The sequence below is a fragment of the Aquarana catesbeiana genome, linkage group LG04, assembly GCF_042186555.1.
Source record: "Aquarana catesbeiana isolate 2022-GZ linkage group LG04, ASM4218655v1, whole genome shotgun sequence".
NCBI lineage: Eukaryota > Metazoa > Chordata > Amphibia > Anura > Ranidae > Aquarana > Aquarana catesbeiana.
This window is the reverse complement of record NC_133327.1, coordinates 674,745,298-674,763,954: the sequence shown is the minus strand read 5'-3', so window position 1 is coordinate 674,763,954 and position 18,657 is coordinate 674,745,298. Positions and strand designations below refer to the sequence as shown.

At 43.1% G+C, this 18,657-nt stretch overlaps 1 protein-coding gene across 2 annotated transcripts in view; it reads right to left on the bottom strand.

The window, feature by feature from the left end:
* PLCB1 (phospholipase C beta 1) overlaps positions 1 to 18,657 on the bottom strand; it is an 887,199-nt gene that overhangs the window by 165,370 nt on the left and 703,172 nt on the right. For both annotated transcript variants that reach the window (XM_073628625.1, XM_073628626.1), the window contains exons 16-21: positions 17,814 to 17,910; positions 14,510 to 14,594; positions 10,376 to 10,500; positions 5,360 to 5,514; positions 2,590 to 2,754; positions 472 to 571 (exon numbers count right to left, since the gene is read on the bottom strand). In XM_073628625.1, the coding sequence (XP_073484726.1) occupies positions 472 to 571; positions 2,590 to 2,754; positions 5,360 to 5,514; positions 10,376 to 10,500; positions 14,510 to 14,594; positions 17,814 to 17,910 (727 nt within the window). The remainder of the gene's footprint in view (positions 1 to 471; positions 572 to 2,589; positions 2,755 to 5,359; positions 5,515 to 10,375; positions 10,501 to 14,509; positions 14,595 to 17,813; positions 17,911 to 18,657) is intronic.

Below are 18,657 nucleotides of genomic sequence, written 5' to 3'. Positions count from 1 at the left end.
TCCCTCCTCGTTGGCTGAGACAGCAGTGGGGCGCCAATGGCTCCCGCTGCTGTGAGTCAGTGAGCCAATGAGAAGAGTGAGGGGGCGGGGCTAAGCCGTGGCTCCATGTCTGAATGGACACACAGAGCAGCGGCTCGGGTGCCCCCATAGCAAGCTGCCTTCTGTGGGGTCCCTCGGCAGGAGGGAGGGGCCAGGAGCGCCGGCGAGGGACCCGAGAAGAGGAGGATCGGGGCTGCTCTGTGCAAAACCATTACACAGAACAGGTAAGTATAACATGTTTGTTATTTTTAAACAAAAAAAATTCCCCAAGACTTCAATATCACTTTAAGTTACCAAATAAAGTTACCAAACTCACTATTAATAAAAACAACATAAAGTGACATTCTTCCATTTGGAGGACACAGAGAAAGCAACAAAGATTGTTTGGAATTATTAGGAATGTAAAACCTGCCGGTATGATAAAGAGCCTACCTGGTCGAATTGCTGAGACCGGCAATAGCCGATGACCTATGAACTTTCCTCCTTCTTCATAGGCTGCTATTCTGAGGCTGGCCAAGGATGGTAGCACTACCTGATCCCCCACCCCAAAAAAAAGACAAATAATGATTGTAAAGTAAGGAGAACCATTCCAAAGTATTCAAGAGGTTTCATAAGAAAAACATGCAAACATGCTCAACGGATTACTGAGGGGTCTATTTATAAAAAAAAAAAAAATTCAAGCATAATCCCCATATTTTGCCTAATATGTTTACACTATAATACCAAAAGAGTAAGAGTATGTGATATAGATAAAAAATACAATTTAATTACAAAATCTCAATCAAAAAGATACAATTTGCCATCATAAAATAAACACAATCAAGGTTACAGTAAAGCTTAAAGATTATCAATGAGGTCGCATGTCCTTATATGACTCGACGCGTTTCACAGGGTCGCCCGATTCCACAGGACCAATAGTAATGCCCCGTACACACGAGCGGAATTTCCGTCGGAAAAATCTTGGATGGTTTTTCCAACGGAATTCCGCTCAAGCTTGTCTTGTGTACACAGGGTCACACAAAAGTTCTCTGAACTTTCGACCGTCAAGAGTGCAGTGACGTACAACGCTACGACGAGCCGAGAAAATGAAGTTCAATGCTTCCGAGCATGCGTCGAATTGTTTCCGAGCATGCGTGGTTTTTTGCGCGTCGGAATTGCATTTTTGGATAGGAACTTTTTCCGACCAAAAAATAGAGAACCTGCTCTCAATCTTTTGCTGGCTGGAATTCCGCCAGCAAAAATCCGATGGAGCATACACACGGTCGCATTTTCCGACCAAAAGCTCTCATCGGAGTTTTGCTGGTGGCATTTCCGATCGTGTGTATGTGGCATTACTCTTTAAGGACAGTAGATTGCACAAGACACAATAAGGGTAAATTCCCTCAGAGGGTGTAAGAGAAGGGAACAAAATAACAGCAGTGGAAAGATATCTGAAAGTGCGCCTACTGGGCCCATGGGAGAGATCCCCAACCTCGCAAAGCCCAAAGCTGGGCCCACTTTCAGACGTTTTTCCCCTGACTGGTCCTGAAGAAGTGGGTGACCCTGCAAAACCCGTTGACCCATATAAGGAAATGCGAAAGCATTGGGAATCATTAACCTTTACTGTAACCTTAATTGTGTTTATTTTATGATCACAAATTGGATACTTTAAATGCAATTTTGTAATAAAAATTTATTTTTTATATATCAAGTTTTTTTCTTTAATGGCTACCAATGGTATATTTAAAGTACCCCCAAAAATTGTTCACTTCACCTTATTTCTATCATTTAGAGCTAAGTTACATAGTTTAGTTCCTCAGTTGTACTACTAATACCGGCTATGACTAATCATTGAAGACCCTTAACTTGCTACTAAGTAATGGAACAACTATGGTATACACTACATTACCACAGAGCTAACAAATTGTCACCCAATGGTGAAATACTGTAATATTGTGCTTTAACTGTAAATTGTAAGGATATATTCCAGGTATGGATATTTTTACATAGTTACATTGGTCCATCTTGAACCAATGTAACTATGCACATACAATACCAGTGAGATCCCACTAGAAGCTGGAAATCACTGTAGTACACACCACTACTCCAGTGATCCCCACTAGATTCCAGGTCCTGTGCCAACCAACCGCCCTTCTGCATTGTGAACACAGGAGGTTGGCCTTTCGGTGCAGGCTCCTTTTAGAGAATGCTTTGCATTTTCTCAATGCATGCAAAACATTCTCTGACTGGAAGAGTTGGAGATCGTGATGTCACCTCTTCACCTCATCCAATCAGAGAATGCTTTACACTCATTGAAGAAATGAAAAACATTCTCTGAATACTGCCCGTGCCGAGCTTCCAGAGCGACCCCGCAGGTACGTTATATGCATAGTTACATTGGTTCAAGCTGGACCATACCATTCCATACCTGGAATTCTTCTTTAACTCCTTAGGGTTCCCTCACACATCACTGATGGCTAATGGAGATGCAACTGAGTAAAAGTCCCCTCCTAAATTAAATATCACTTCATTCTTTTAAATACAACTCTTAAATTGAAACATTGGTTTAACCTTCTTGAAGACGATGGGTTCCTCTTCCCAAACTGGGTTCACAGCATTGCCTTGTGATGTCTTCGTCCTGAATGCTTTTCGCCTGGTATCAACAGGTAATCCGAACATGTCTACTTCTACATAGGTGCCAACCTTTTTATCTGAAAGGAACTGCCCTGAAATGATCTACAAGATAAAAAAAGAAAAAATCTCTTGAATAAAATTGCAGGGATGTATGTTACATATTGTGACAGAATCTGGGCTAAAATGGCAGACAAGGAGGTGGATGGGAGATATCTGTTGCCCGGAATGGGGATTAGGATGGCAATGGGCTCCAGGAAACCCTTGTGAGGAAAATAGGTTTGCCTTCTTTTAGGAGTTGACTTGTAAAATTCCTCTGTGGAGGCTGCCTAAGAGATTGAGTGGGTCCTCAGCCTGGCCACCCCAGTCCACAAGTCTATCTTCCAGAATACCTGGCTCGATATATGTAGCACCTACTAGCATGCTAGAATAGGTTTTGTAAGTGTAGGGAAATTGTTTGGCTTGTCTTGGCTTGGCTTGGCTGGGAGCCAAGCCTGTGTTTTTTCTGGGTCAGGATGAATGACTCACAGGTAGCATCTCTGAGACCTCAACCTACTTCTGGAACTTGCTTGAAACTTCTTAGAAGAATGGGAGTGGAGGTGAGGAGGATCTGTCTGGAGTATTCTGTGAGCCTTGACCAATCCCCAACAGATGGGTTGGCAGGGGGCAGGCCCCCTCAAATACTCTGGGTCAGCCCAGCTGGGGCAGTGGAGTTGAAGCTGGAGATGGAGTGTAATGCCTCGTACACACGATCGGACTTTCCGACAACAAAACCATGGAATTTTGTTCGAAGGTTGGCTCCAACTTGTCTTGCATACACACAGTCACACAAATGTTGGCCAACAATTACGAAGGTAGTGACGTACAATACGTACAGTGAGCCGATGTGATATCTCCATTACGAATGCTAGTTTTACAAGACCGAGCGCTTCCGGCTCGTCCTTGTTTTTCGAGCATGCGTGTTTGTACTTTGGACTTTTGTCCAGCGGACTTGTGTACACATGATCGGAATGTCCGACGACACACATTTGTTGGCGGAAAATTTGAGAACATGCTAGCCAACATTTGTTGGCAGAAAGTCCGACAATGATTGTTCGATGGAGCATACACATGGTCAGATTTTCCGCCAACAGCCTGACATCCAACAAAATCCGATCGTGTGTACGCGGCATTAGGCTGTTGGTGGCCCTTGAGGTTATCCCCCTAGTCTGAAGGGGGGGGGGTGACCTCAGGCCTGGACTCGGGTGTGGAAGGGACCCTCTTTATGGCACACAGGGGTATCCTGACCGAGGGCATAGGAGAAGGACAGCAGGAGAACACTGCCAGGCAAATCTCCATGGAGAAAGACAGCCAGGTGGGCTGGTGAGTGTTTCAGAAGGGGAGGACTGAGAGGCAGTCTAAGAGGACTGGGTGAGTAGTCTGAGATGGATGCAGAGTCAGTCTGGGAGGACTGCTGTGGAAGTTTAGCCAAGAGGGCTGGAAAAATGGGCAGCTGCAGCCAGGTGGGCTGGCAGTGCCTAAAGAGGTGGTGCTGGGATCATTAGCCACAGAAGGACAGCTGGGCACTAGTATTTTGCTGCACAAACAAGGAGTCCTGAAAGTTGTAGTGCTTAATGCAAGAGTTGTGCTGGAGGAAGCTGAGGAGTGTAAATAGCTGTACAGAAGAAGTTTGTTCTTGCAAAGGTCTACTACAGTCCAGTGAGCATTCGATATTACCCTTCACCCTATCCAAGTTTAACCTCCTAAAAAAAATACAAAACAAAGCACTGGACTGTTCCTTGCCTCAAATGTGCTGTGAAAATGGGGTGTGGCCAGCTGTGCAGGGTGGGGAATCCCTTTCTACTTGTGGCTCCTTAGGGGGAGCGCTACATATAGAAGGGCTGGGAAGCCTCACAGGAAGAGGCTGTGCTAGGGACTTAGACGACAACTCTATGGATGATGAACTGACTGGCTGTGCAGGAGTACACGGAGGGTTCATCAAGTTGTTAAGGCTGAGCAAAAGCCTACTGCATGGACTTTGTGACATTTTCTGAATAAGGCAGGACTTTTTTTGCTGAACTGCTGAAATAAAGCTTTATTCTTTGTTAACTGGCTACAAAAAAAAAAAACATGAGACTCGTAATACCCGAAAGAGACTGCATTGTATGGTGCCTTCCTGCTACAGTGCTACCATCTGAACCTGACCCCTGTCACAATATGCATACAAAAAGACAAAAAATGGCTATTGAAGGAATAATCCGATAACGATATAATATTCTGCTACCCTGTTTCCCCGAAAATAAGACCTAGTGTGATTGTCGGTGGTGGCTGCAATATAAGCCCTACCCCCCAAATAAGCCCTAGTTAAAGTCCTTGTAGGTCTTATTTTCAGGGTAGGGCTTATTTTCGGGGAAACAGGGTAGGGCTTATTTTGGGGGTAGGGCTTATATTGCAGCCATCACCGACAATCACGCTAGGTCCTATTTTCGGGGAAACAGGGTAGTAGACAGTTGGATACAGCAGTGGTTCTCAACCTCAGTCCTTAAGTACCCCCAATGGGCCAAGTTTTCAGGTTTTACTTTGCACAGCTGCTTTAAATCGATATCAATGTCATGGTATTGATAAGAGCTATTTTATCTAAGGGAAGTTCCCAAAACATGGCCCGTTGGGGGTTACTTGAGGACTGAGATTGAGAACCACTGGGATACAGCACCAAAGCTGCATACATTACCTTTACAGACAGTGTGTTTGCCACTATTCCATCCACTGTGGTCTCTGTGAAAGGATCAAATTGCTTATCTGGTCTTCTCATAAACTCTGGCTTTAGCCTGTATCCACATTTACCATTATATTCATACATCCCCATATTTAGCTGCATAGAAATATCTGTAAGCAAAAGAAGGGCACAATAATAATGAAGAAATCGACCCATCATAAAGCTGATAGACACTACTGGCAGACATAATAGGAAAGGTAAGGTTGACAGCCTTTGAGTATGCACCTTCGAGAACAAATACGCAATAACAGCTTCCATATTTTCTATTTCTAACAAACTGCCTTCAAGGACATAAAAGAGCCAAGGGTAAAGCAGGCCTCCACCACAACAGATGATTTGGTTTATTAAATATAAGCAAAGTGCTAGTTGAAGTGCTCAAAGCAACCAAATCAGAAGTCATACTAGATGCATTCTGACTGGATGTATCTGGTTATTGCACCTTGTACTTTAGAACAACATCAGGGGCTCCTTTGTGTTAGAATATGCAATCTAGTGAATTTCTGCCAAATTTTATTTTGGGTGGAGTACAACAAGCTTCAGTACCCTTCCAGGTCATACTGGGGTCAGTAACTGCAGGGCACGGAGGGACATTTCTCCGCCTTTGTCCAGCCATAGTATCATGGGCTGATCTGTAAGTCAGTCTTTCTAATTACCTTTTATGTAATAAATTTACCATACAACAAAAAACACAAAATGAAAACCTGCTTGCTGCATCTGTATTGCCATATAAATGCTTATCTGGGAGAATAAACAAGAAATGCCAAGTCCTGAATGCTGAACCCTAATTGGGTAAAGTAAAGGGGTGGAGATGTCCTTGCCAAGGTCATGGACATTAATAAAGACCATGTCAGGGACTGAATTTTGCTCTACTTAACCCAAGTGTTAGAGTACATCATTGGTCTCCAAACTGAGGCCTGTGGGCCGAATGTGGCCCTTTGCTTGCCTTTATCCGGCCCTCAGGGCCCCATTCCTCCCAATGACTACAATGATGGGGCACTATTTCTCTCAATGACACCAATGATGGGGCGCTATTCCTTCCAATGGCACCACCGATGGGGTACTATTCCTCCCAATGACGATTACTGATGTTTACTCACACTGATGTGAGGGCATTTTCTAGTCCCGGGGGAACCACAGTCAGGTACCCTTAATGTCTGAAGGACAATTAAGTGGTCCTTTGTTTAGAAAGTTTGGAGACCCTTGGACTATATAGTGAAATTACATAAAGTGCCATATAATACCTTATAGGGTGCCAACAGAATTCCAAGAACCTCAAACTACTGGATATGGGAAGTGCAGACACACCCCTACCCACACGTTAGTGATTGGCATCTGAACTATTACCAAGAACCAGTACTGCTATATGGGCACGGAGGCCATGCCCTTGAAAATATTGACTTTCAGTAGTTCAATCTAGTAAACAAGAAATGCCAAGTCCTGAATGCTGAAGCCTAATTGGGTTGAGTAAAAGGGTTGGACATCTCCTTGCCAAGATCATGGAATGTAAAAAAGACAGAACTGAATCTTACTCTACCTAACCCAAAAGTTGGACTATATAATGAAATTACATTAAGTGCCATATAATACCTTGTAGGGTAGCAACAGAATTCCAAGAACCTCAGACTACTGGATATGGGAAGAACAGACAAACCCCTACCCACACGTTAGTGATTGGCATAAGAACTATTACCACGCCCCGGTACTGACATATGGGAATGGTGGCCATGCCCTTGCAAATAATGACCTTCAGTAAGTTAAACCAGTAAAAACAAAATGCTAAGTCCAGAATGTTGAAGCCTAATTGGATTGAGTAAAAGGGTTGGAGATCTCCTTGCCAATGTCATGGACAGCATTAAAAACCATGTTTGGGTCTCAACCTTGCGCTATGTATCACAACAGTTTCATTATATATACACCATATAGTGCAAACAAAATGAAGTGCCATTTAATACCCTGTAGAGCACCGTCAGAACACCAAAAACCTCAAACTTCTGGGTATGGGAAAAATAGACACACTCCTTCCCACAAGTTAGTTCTTGGCACCATACCTATTGCCAGGCGCCAGCACTGCCATGTAAATGCCCATACAAATAAGGACCTTTAGTAGTTTAAATTGGCATTATGAAGGAAACTTTTAAAGGGCTCCAGAAGCCCTCTAAGAACCTAAGTTCTCACTCTATGCATGAAACAGCACTTCATGGCGCCTTCCATATAACTGCATCTTCAGTTTTTATTATATTTACACTTAGTAGATTGTTTTTTCTACAGTATGTTTTCCTAATAAAAAAATAGTGCTGTTGAAAGAAAAATAAGAATAAACCATTGGAGAGGTTGACCAAAATCCCACAAAATACATCACAATCATGTCTGTAAGCTCTAGTGCTGTTTTGTGCAGCAGTTGAGGTTTTGTTTATAGGTTGAACTCAAGCGAAGTGCCATCTTCACAAATTACTTATTCATAAATGATTCAAAGGAAAGCTTTTTAAATCTAGGTCGAAGGCTAAACTAGAGCACAGTAAGAATACTCTATTATAGTGATTGAATTTAGTAATTAATAGTGTGTTACTGCTCTGACTAACATCATATTTGGAAGTTTTATATACTGTTACTATATACAGTTAGGTCCATATATTTTTGGACACAAGCACAATGTTCATACTTTTGGCTCTGTATGCCACCAGAACAAAATTAAAATGAAACAATCCAAATGAATTTGAAGTGCAGACTTTCAGCTTTAATTCAAGGGGTTGAAAAGAAATATCAAGTACAAATTTTAGGAACTGCAACCTTTTTTATATAAAGTCCCCCCCCCCCCCCCCATTTTTAGGGGCTCAAATGTAATTGGACAAATTAATATAATAAAATGTTCATTTTTGATATTTTGTTGAGAATCCTTTACTGACAATGACTGTCTGAAGTCTGGAACACATGGACATTACCAAAGACTGGGTTTCCTACTTTCTGATGCTTTGCTACGCTCTAACTGCGGCTGTCCTCAGTTGTTGTTTGTTTGTGGGTCTTTCTGCCTTTAGTTTTACCTTCAGCAAGTAACATGCATGCTCAATTGGGTTGAGATCAGGTGATTGACTCAGCCATTGCAGAATATTCAATTTCTTTTCCTTCAAAAGCCCCTGGGTTGCTTTTGCAGTGTGTTTTGGATCATTGTCCATCTGTACTGCAAATCGACATCCAATCAACTTTGCTGCATTTGGCTGAATCTGGATATACCTAACAGTATATCTCTAAACACTGCACAATTCATCTGGCTGCTTCTGTCTTCTGTCACATCATCAATAAACACCAATGACCCAGTGTCACTGGAAGCCATGCATGCCCATACCATCACACTGCAAGCTCCACCATGTGACCACAGACGATGTTGTGTGCTTCGGATCATGAGCTGTTCCAAGACTTCTCCACATTTTTTTCTTCCCGTCATTTTGGTATAGATTAATCTTATCTTATCCATCCAAAGAATGCTTTTCCAGAACAGGACTGGCTTTTTTAGAGTTTTTTTGGCAAAGTCTAATCTAGCTTTTCTATTCTTCAGGCTTATGAATGGTTTGCACCTTGTGGTAAACCCTCTGTATTTGCTCCTGTGAAGTCTTCTCTTGATTGTAGACTTTGACAATGATACGCCCACCTTTTCACTTGTCTTTCACTTGTCTGGATGTTGTGAATTGTTTTTTCTTTACCATAGAGTGAATCCTGCGATCATTCGCCACTGTTGTCTTCCATGGACGTCCAGGCCTTTTTATGTTGCTGAGCTCACCAGGCCATCTTTATGTAGAGCAACAATTATTTTTTTCATATCCTCAGAGAGTTCTTTGCCATGAGGTGCCATGTGGAACTTCCAGTGTCCAGTATGAGAGAGTGAGAGCGATAACACCAAATTTAACACACCTGCTCCCCATTCACATCTGAGACCTTGTAACACTAATGAGTCCCTCGACACTGGGGAGGGAAAATGACTAATTGGGACCAATTCATGGGACCTCCCATGAAATTCCTACTTAAGCCATGCCTTTGCAGTTCCTGCTTGCCAGATTATTGTGCTATCTCTAGCCAATCTCACTTTTTTCATTCCTGCTGATGTCCTTATCTTCACTACCACTCATTACCGACCTTTGCCTTGTTCCTCAACTATGCTTCTGCTTGATCCCAACCTGCAACCATTCCTTACAGATCTTTGGCTTGTTTACTGACTACACCTGCTTGATCCCTACCTGCTATATCTGCTACTGGACTCCGGCTTGCTCATCTCCTGGTGGGGTGATCCTGAGGACCATGACCTGGTACTAACACGCAACAGAACCAATGTCCACCATGAGGAGCACTGGTGAATACCAGTTAGTACTTAGACCCTGCAACTCGGGTGAGCTTGCATCATCCACGAGGGAAACCTGCTTGTATACCTATCCTGTTGGTCAGTGGGAGTCTCTCTACTGCTATAACTACTGGTTTCTGAGCCTGACCCCTGACCATTACAGATTTAGCTATATATAAATTTATATGCACAATTCTGGTATACATACAGTGCAAATTACTATTCCAACGTTAAGTTGTGTCATCAGAAATAAAGGCAATGTTGATGGATGAAGACTAGTTGTGTTGTGTTAAAAAATTGGAAGAGTTGGCAAGTTGACCCCCCCAGATTTTCTCTGGTGGGCCACAGGGTCCCAGTCCACCCCTGGTCTTGCCCACTGTTTTCTGGATTGACAGCATTATCTCTGTTGCAGTATCTAGAAGGTTGAGAGTTTAAAGCATAAATAATGGAGGATTTGACTCAGTCAGGGAAGGTAATGGAAGCTTTTTGTTTGCTGTATCAGGCTTGTGCATCTCAAAGTAACTGAATTTGGTACTTGACTGTCATACAGGAGCCTTCAGTTGTATTGGTAATCCTTGGAGGTGCCTGAAGTGGTCAAACCACAGGGCAATCCACTAACTAACTGTTGCATTTAATGTCCTTACCTATAGTCTGGAAGTTAAGAGCCACCATCTGACATCCAGCATTCCAGAAGACCTGAGGCATGTAATTAGATGAATCCACACGTGTCCCTTTTGGATAAATTCGACTTAGCTGCATTTTGTTATATCTGTCTTTGGTTAAGAAATTTTAAGAATGACACACAAACCACAGGCCAATGTTGGCTAAACACTGGGCGATGTTAATCAGACTTCATTAGCAAAAGATTGAATGGATCTAGGCAACCAAAGTTATATGCGCAAAATTGGGCTTACGTTTTTTATTAACTTACATGGCTAGTTCAAATTTCACATGTTGGTAGAGTAATTTTTCCTCTATAGTAACTCTTTTTTTTTCCATTGCAGGTAAATAATTCATTCCAAGCAGAAGCAATGTGCCGTCATTGAGTTCCTGACAATTGAGGGATGCAGGCTGTCCGGCATCCACAGAAGGCTACAGAATGTTTACCGAGATGACACCATTGACCAGTGCCACTAATGACAAGACGTTTCTCCTGTCAATGGAGCATTCTGTAGCCTTCTGTGGATGTCGGACAGCCTGCATCCCTCCTTCATGAAGAACTCAGTGGTGGCACGTTGTTTCTGCTTGGAATCCATTGTTAACCAGCTATGCAAAAGAAGAAGAGTTACTCTGCCAACATGCAAAATTTGAATGGCCTATGGAAGTTAATATAAAAGCTTGCCCATTTTTGCATTACTTACCAACTAAAAGATTTCAGTTTGTTGTTCAATTGTACAGTTTATAGGTCACATTAAAGGTGGAAAAAGTTCTGAAATGTTTTAGCTTTCTCTCATTTTTTTACATTACAGAAACCTGACATTTTAACAGGGGTGTGTAGACACTGTATATGTCTATTAGTGTTGGGAGAACGGTTCGTGGAACACCCAAATTTACAGGGTGTTCACCCCGCTGAACGCCCTGCAATGCACTACACGCTGCACAGTGCATTTTGCGTCTTGATTGGGCAAAGCTTTGCCCAATCAGGGTACAGTAAAAGCTATTTGTTAAGGTGCGGGGCCAGGAAGCCAGTTGTGGCATCCTTAACAATCAATGAGTCATCAGCTGTCGATAGGCTTCCCCGCTGACAGCTGAATAATAAAAAAAAAAAACATTTGCTGGTAAAAAAAAAAAAAGATAGTAAAAAAAAAAATGGCGTGGGCCCCCCTCCAGCCCATACCAGACCATTTTTTTTTAAACGGCGTGGGGTCCCCCAAAATCCATACCAGACCCTTATCTGGGCACGCAGTACGGCAGGCCAGGAAAGGGTGGGGGACGAGCGAGGGCCCCCCCACTACTGAACCCCACCAGACCACATGCCCTCAACATGGGGGGGTGCTTTGGGGCGGGAGGCAGAGCCCCACCGTGTCCCCATGTTGATGAGGACAAGGGTATTTTCCACAAAACCCTGGGCTGTGGTTGTGGGGGTCTGTGGGCAGTGGAATTATCAGAATCTAGAAGCCCCCTTTAACAAGGGCCCCCCAGATCCTGACCCCCCCCCCATGTAAATGAGTATGGGGTACTATGGTCCCCTACCCATTCACCAAAATAAATGTCAAAGAGTAGTAAAAACACAGATAGTTTTTGACAATTCCTTTATTAAAAATTATAAAAACAGTATCCCCTGATGTAAATCCATCGTCAATCACGCCACCCGCGACACCCGAAAAAAAAACAAAAAAAAGCTCCGCCTTTAATGACAGCAGACAGCCGAATGACTCCTCCGCTGTTTGACAGTCCTTATATAGGTAAGGGCGGGGCCACCTGGCGATGATGTCACCAGGGGAGGCAGACACCCACAACCACAGCCCAGGGTTGTGGGGAAGAGACCCTTGTCCCCATCAACATGGGGACAAGGTGCCCCAAAGCACCCCCCCCCCATGTTAAGGGCATGAGGGCATGTGGCCTGGTATGGTTCAGGACCAGGTCCCTTTCCTGACCTGTCAGACTGCGTGCTTAGATAAGGGTCTAGTATAGACCTTGGGGGGACCCCACGCCGTTTTTGTTTTTCTTTTTAATAGCCAGGTGCCAGCAATTGCAACCTCAAGTCAACATATATGTGATTTTTTTTCTTCAGAAATTTAATTTTTGCTGCAGCAGGTACAGATGCCTCACTTTACAGGCAGACTAAGGGGACCCCCAGGCACTAGATTTAAAGAAATTTTTTTGTCTTTATTGTTGCATTTTGAGCATCGTTAAAATCACTGCTCCTGAAAAAAACATGTCCCCCAGGGCAGTACCCAGACCCCATACCCCTTTTATGGCCAATTACTTGCAAATTACAAATCGGACACTTTTGATTTTCCCTGTTTGGCTCCCATTGACTTCAATGAGGTTCGCCGTTGGGGTTAGAACTTTTCCTTGTTCGGGAGTTCTTTTATTGTCAGTCCCCCACAGCCCCAATATCAATGGCTTATATATACAAAGGGTAAAATAAGTATTGAATACGTCACCATTTTTCTAGGTAAATTTATTTCTAAAGGTGCTATTGACATGAAATTTTCACCACATATCGGTAACATCCTGTGCAATCCATACATACAAAGACACCAAAACTGATAAGATCAGAAATAAAATAGAATGACACAGGGAAAAAGTATTGAACACGCTAACTGAAATTAATTTAATACTTCATATAAAATCCTTTTGGTAATGGCAGCTTCAAGACGCCTCCTGTATGGAGAAACTAGTCACATGCATTGCTCAGGTGTGAATTTGGCCCATTCTTCCACACAAACAGTCTTCAAGTCTTGAAGGTTCCGTGGGCCCCTTCTATGAACTTTGATCTTTAGTTCTTTCCATAGATTGTCTATTGGATTCAAGTCAGGTGATTGGCTGGACCATTCTAGCAGCTTTACTTTCTGTCTTTGAAACCAATTGAGAGTTTCCTTGGCTTTACCTTTGGGATGATTGTCTTGCTGAAATGTCCTCCATCGTTTCATCTCCACCATCCTGGTAGGTGGCAGCAGATTTTTATCAGGATTCGGAATGTCTTGGCACATTTTTCCATTCATCCTTCCTTCAATGATATGAAGTTTGCCAATACCTCGCCCACACCATGATGTTCCCACCTCCAAACCTCACTGTTGGTATGGGGGGGTGTTTTTGGGGTGATGTGCCTTGTGACCTCCAAACATGGTGTGTATTATGGGATCCAAAGAGTTAAATTTTGGTCTCCTCTGACTGGACTATATTCTCCCCGTATTTCACAGGCTTGTCTAAATGTTGTACAGAAAAATTTAAATGAGCTTCAACACCCTTTTTCTTCGGGAGTGGTGAGCGTACGTACAGGCCATGGCGGGTGAGTGCATTACTTATTGTTTTCTTTGAAACAATTGTAACTGCTAATTCCAGGTCTTTCTGTCCACAAGTGGTCCTTGGCTCTTGGACAACTCTTCTGATAATTCTTTTCACTCCTCTGTCAAAAAAAACATGCCTTTTCGCACCTCCCTTTCTTCACGTGTTCAATAATTTTTCCCCGTATAAGTCCATTTTATTACTATTAGTATTTGTTGATCTGCATGAAATACAGCTCCTAAATTGAGCTCCTAATTTCTTGTCTGAACTGACTATACGGATCGTTTTCTGTATTGCAGCATTTTTAAAGGGGAGAAAAACATGGGTAATTGTGCATGGATTACAAATACGTTCTACCTTTTTTTTTTAACCTAGACATATGCTTCATGGTCTATTTATTAAAAAATGCTTGGGACATTCAAGCAGCCGTCACAGATAATGATCACAATGTGTGTAATTTGTTTATTTCCTTTGACTGTAGGCGCCATCTAATGGCCATAATGCAGCATTTGCCTGGTTGAGGTGCTTCAGAACCTCGTTATGGCCACTAGATGGGGCTGACGATCATAGGAAATAAACATATTACACACCTTCTGGTGATTTTTTTTCATGATGGCTGCGCCAATGCTTAAAACATTTCCATAGCAAATTTTTTTATACATAGACCCAGTTAAATGTATCTAACCTTATCTTGTCCTCAGTTCTTAGCCCTTATCCCTAACCCCCAACTCCTACAATGCTGGACGTACCTTATTGTTGCCAAATGCTGTCAGTCCTGTGCTAAATGGAAAAAAGTTGTAAAGATAATGTAGAACAAAGGATACTCTACAAATTCTACAGGGGATTTTGTTAGCTGCTCAAGTCCCTTGGTTTCCACAAAGGAGGACATTTCATAGCTTTTGTTTTTTTCTGTGAGAAAAAAAAAAGGAGATAGCATCAACCTTAGTAATCATCAAGACATATATGTTCATTTCAGATATCAAATAGATCAACAGTTGAACCGACCCCCCCCCCCCTGGCATTTTGTATACAGAAAAACAGAAAAAAGGAAAAAGAAGAAAACGGACTTTAAAGGTTGCCACCATGATCCCAAATAGGAAAGAAGAATGATCTCGTATTTAATTAAAGATATATAATTTATTTAAATCACATTAAAAAACACATACTTATATTTGGGGAAAAAGGTTATATAAATACATGGACATATCTGAAAGAGTACACTGTCTCAAACAAGAGAACAGATGAGGAAGCTTAAACAGGAAAGTCACATTGATGGCCTATGAGACTGAGAAGCCAGGTGGTCCTAGAACAGTGGTTCTCAACTCCAGTCCTCAGGACCCACCAACAGGCCAGATTTTAAGTATTACCTTGGGGAGATGCAGACTACAATACTGCAATCACTGAGCAGCAAATGATATCACCTGTGATGTATTTGAGTTATCTTGCAAACCTGGCCTGTTAGTGGGCCCTGAGGACAGGAGTTGAGAACCACTGTCCTAGAAGATTCCTTCTGGCTTAAAGGCCAAGCATACATCATGTATGATGTATAACAATCCAATATGATATATTTACATATGAATTTAATAGTGACTATGATATATCTCTTAGTACCAATAGAGTTCCTGAAGAAGCTAAAGGCGAAACGCATACTGATCCATTGGCGCTGATATTGAAGTTTCGTATGCTTGGCCTTCAAGCCATAAGGAATCTTCTAGGACCAGCTGGCTTCCCAGTCTAATAGGCTACCCATGCGACTTCCCTGTGTCAGCTTCCTCATCTGTTCTCTTGCTTGAGACAGTGTACTCTTTCCGATATGTCCAAGTATTTATATAACCCTTTTTTCCCCAAAATATATGTGTTTTTTAATGTGATTTAAAAAAATTATATATTTTTAATTAAATACAAGACCGTTCCTCTTTCCTATACGGGATCATAGGATAAAAGTCAGTTTTCTTCTGTTTTCGCTCAATTATCATTGGATGTGGTTCCACATTCTGCAAAATATGTTTCAAATCCCTCTTTTTGCAACTTTTTTATAGAGCAGCCATTGTCAACCAGAGGTCCATGGAACTCTAGGGATCCTCCAGAGGTGGTTAGGGGTTTACTTGTGTTGTGGCTTTGATGGTGCCTATATACTTCCAAGGCCAACACATCCACTGATCACTGAATGTAAGGGTGGCATTCTGACCACCAATGCAAGGGGAAGTTTCCTAATGACCCCCAATTGACTAATTCTAACAGGGTTTCTCCTAAAACTTGAAAGCTTTCCATGTTGCAGCTTCTATACAACATCTATATATGATCCTCAGCTCCCGCCAGACAGGGTGGCAAACTGGTAGAATTTAAGTGTATTAGTAATATTGTGAATGAGGCACCTAGGGCATTATGGGTCATAATTTCCTGTCCCCCGTTATATAGCAAATTATCCTAATGATGGGTGTGACCCATATGACACTGGATACTATTCCATAGCCCAGTGGCCTCCAAACTGTGGCCTGGGGGGCCGGAGGCTTGCCTTTATCTGGCCCTTGGGGCATTATATCTTCTACTGACACCAACAATGGGGCATTGTTATTCTCACTGATACCAACAATGGGGCACTATTTCTCCCACTGATACCAACAATGAGGCACTATTCCTTACAACTGACATCAACGATGGGGTACAATCCTCCCACAAACACCAACGATGGAGCACTATTCCTCCAACTGACATCAATGATGGGGCATTATTCATCCAACTGACGTCAACGATAGGGTAAATTCCTTCCGCAGACATCAACGATGGGGTGCGATTCCTACCACAGACATCTACGATGGGGCACTATTCCTCCAACTGACATCAACGATGGGGTACGATTCCTCACAATGACACCAACGATGGGGAATGATTCCTCTCACTGACACCAATGATTGGGCATTATTCCTCCCACTAACATCAACGATGGGGTATGATTCCTCCCAATGACACCGACAATGGGGCACTGTTCCTCCCACTGACATCAACGATGGAGCACTATTCCTCCAACTGACATCAGTGATGGGGCATTATTCCTCCAACTGACGTCAATGATGGGACATTATTCCTCCAACTAACATCAACGATGGGGTACAATTCCTCCCAATGACACCAACGATGGGGCATTATTCCTCCCACTGACATCAACGATGGGGCACTATTCCTTCTACTGACATCAACGATGGGGTATGATTTCTCCCCATGACACCAACAATGGGGTATGATTCCTCCCACTGACACCAATGATGGGGTACTATTCCTCCCACTAACACCAATGATGGGGCACTATTCCTCCTACTAACACCAATGATGGGGCATTGTTTACTCCTACTAATGTAAAGGCATTTTCTACTTCCACTGGCCAAAGTCCAGTCCCCCTAAAATCTAAAGGACAGTAAATTTGGCCTGTTTAGAAAGTTTAGGGACCCCTGCCAATTGAGTCAAATTAAAAAGACGTCCCAAGAATAGAGGTCGTTAAGTAACACAAAAATTGGTATTAAAAACCATAGAAGATCCAATCAGGTTGACCAACCCTGTGTAGAGCCTGTTCTACAGATGTTTCTGCTCCTCGTAGCTCATATGACATGTAATGAGAATTGCCTATAATGCATCATTGCTAGATTATCTCAGCGTCCAGCCAAGCCGGGTGCTCTATCATTCTGTCACCCAGGGACACTGCCTATCAGGAGATTAATCTTCCGGGAAGGCTCAGGACTGAACATTGCCTTATGATTATTTTACACATAGACTGAATTTTATCCAACATATTTCTCGTGTCACACAATGACAGCTGGCGGGAATAGGTTTCTCTACGCCAGCCTTTAAAAGTCACCTAGACGGAAAACAGAGACAACCTAAAATATCCCGTAAAACCATTCAACAGAGTCATTGTTTTGATGGTAATAAGAGGCTTCTACTACTGCAAGAAGTTAGAGGTATCACCTGCTGAAAATAAAACATTATTACCCATAATAAGTATCCCTGATGAAGGGGGCCGGGGTTCCAGACATGACGCCTGGCATGTAGCAGGTAAGGATAATGAGTCCTGGATGGCACCATTCCGCCCCCTGGATCTCGTGTCTCGCTCCCCCCCCCGGTTTTGTCACTTACTTTTAGAGATCTCAAAAGACTCGAACTTCACAGGCTGAATGTAGTTCACCAGGTTGGACATCTCCTCCGTGGCGCTGGCTTCATTTCCAGCGGTGCCCTATAATTACAAAGAAGTCATTTAGCTTCATTCGGTCTGGCAGCGGGAACAGCGATGGTGATGTGCCGGCAACACAAAGCTGGCCAGATATCAGATTACCGCTGTCAGGTCGGTCAAATATGGCGGCTATTCGGAATATTGCACTGACAATGCAGGGCGCTCTTTTAGTTTCTTCAATACGAGCTAAAAGTTGACCTGTTTGCTGAACCAAAGTATTCTTTCTAATTGTCGAGAGCACCTTGAGCGCCATCTAGGGTTCGCCACAACGCATGTGTATTGATGCAAGTTTAATTGCATCATTTGAATAGACTTCCGCACAATCTAATGCAAAGAGAAGTACAGTGGAACCTCGGTTTGGAGCACTGCATTTCTAAAATTCCTAACTTGGTTTGCGATTGTTGTCTCACAAAACTAGCAGGATTCAGGCCAAAAGCGGTGTGCAGTACCGCTTTTGGCCTGAGGTGGGGGGGCGCCGGAGCCGAGCAGAGCCGAAAGTCGCCGATCGGTGCCGTTCCGAAATGCACGGAAAGGCCAGAGGACAGTTCGGCTGACCTCGGCAAACCTCGGAAAGGCTCGTGAACGGAGTCTTTCCGAGGTTTGCCGAGGTCAGCTGAAGTGTCCCTTTTCGGCTTTTTCCGAGGCTCTCCGGTGCCCCCCCCGCCTCTGGCCACATGCGGTATTGCATCCCATTGAAGTCAATGCGGAACAAATTATTTTCGTTTCCATTGACTTCAATGGGAACACTCG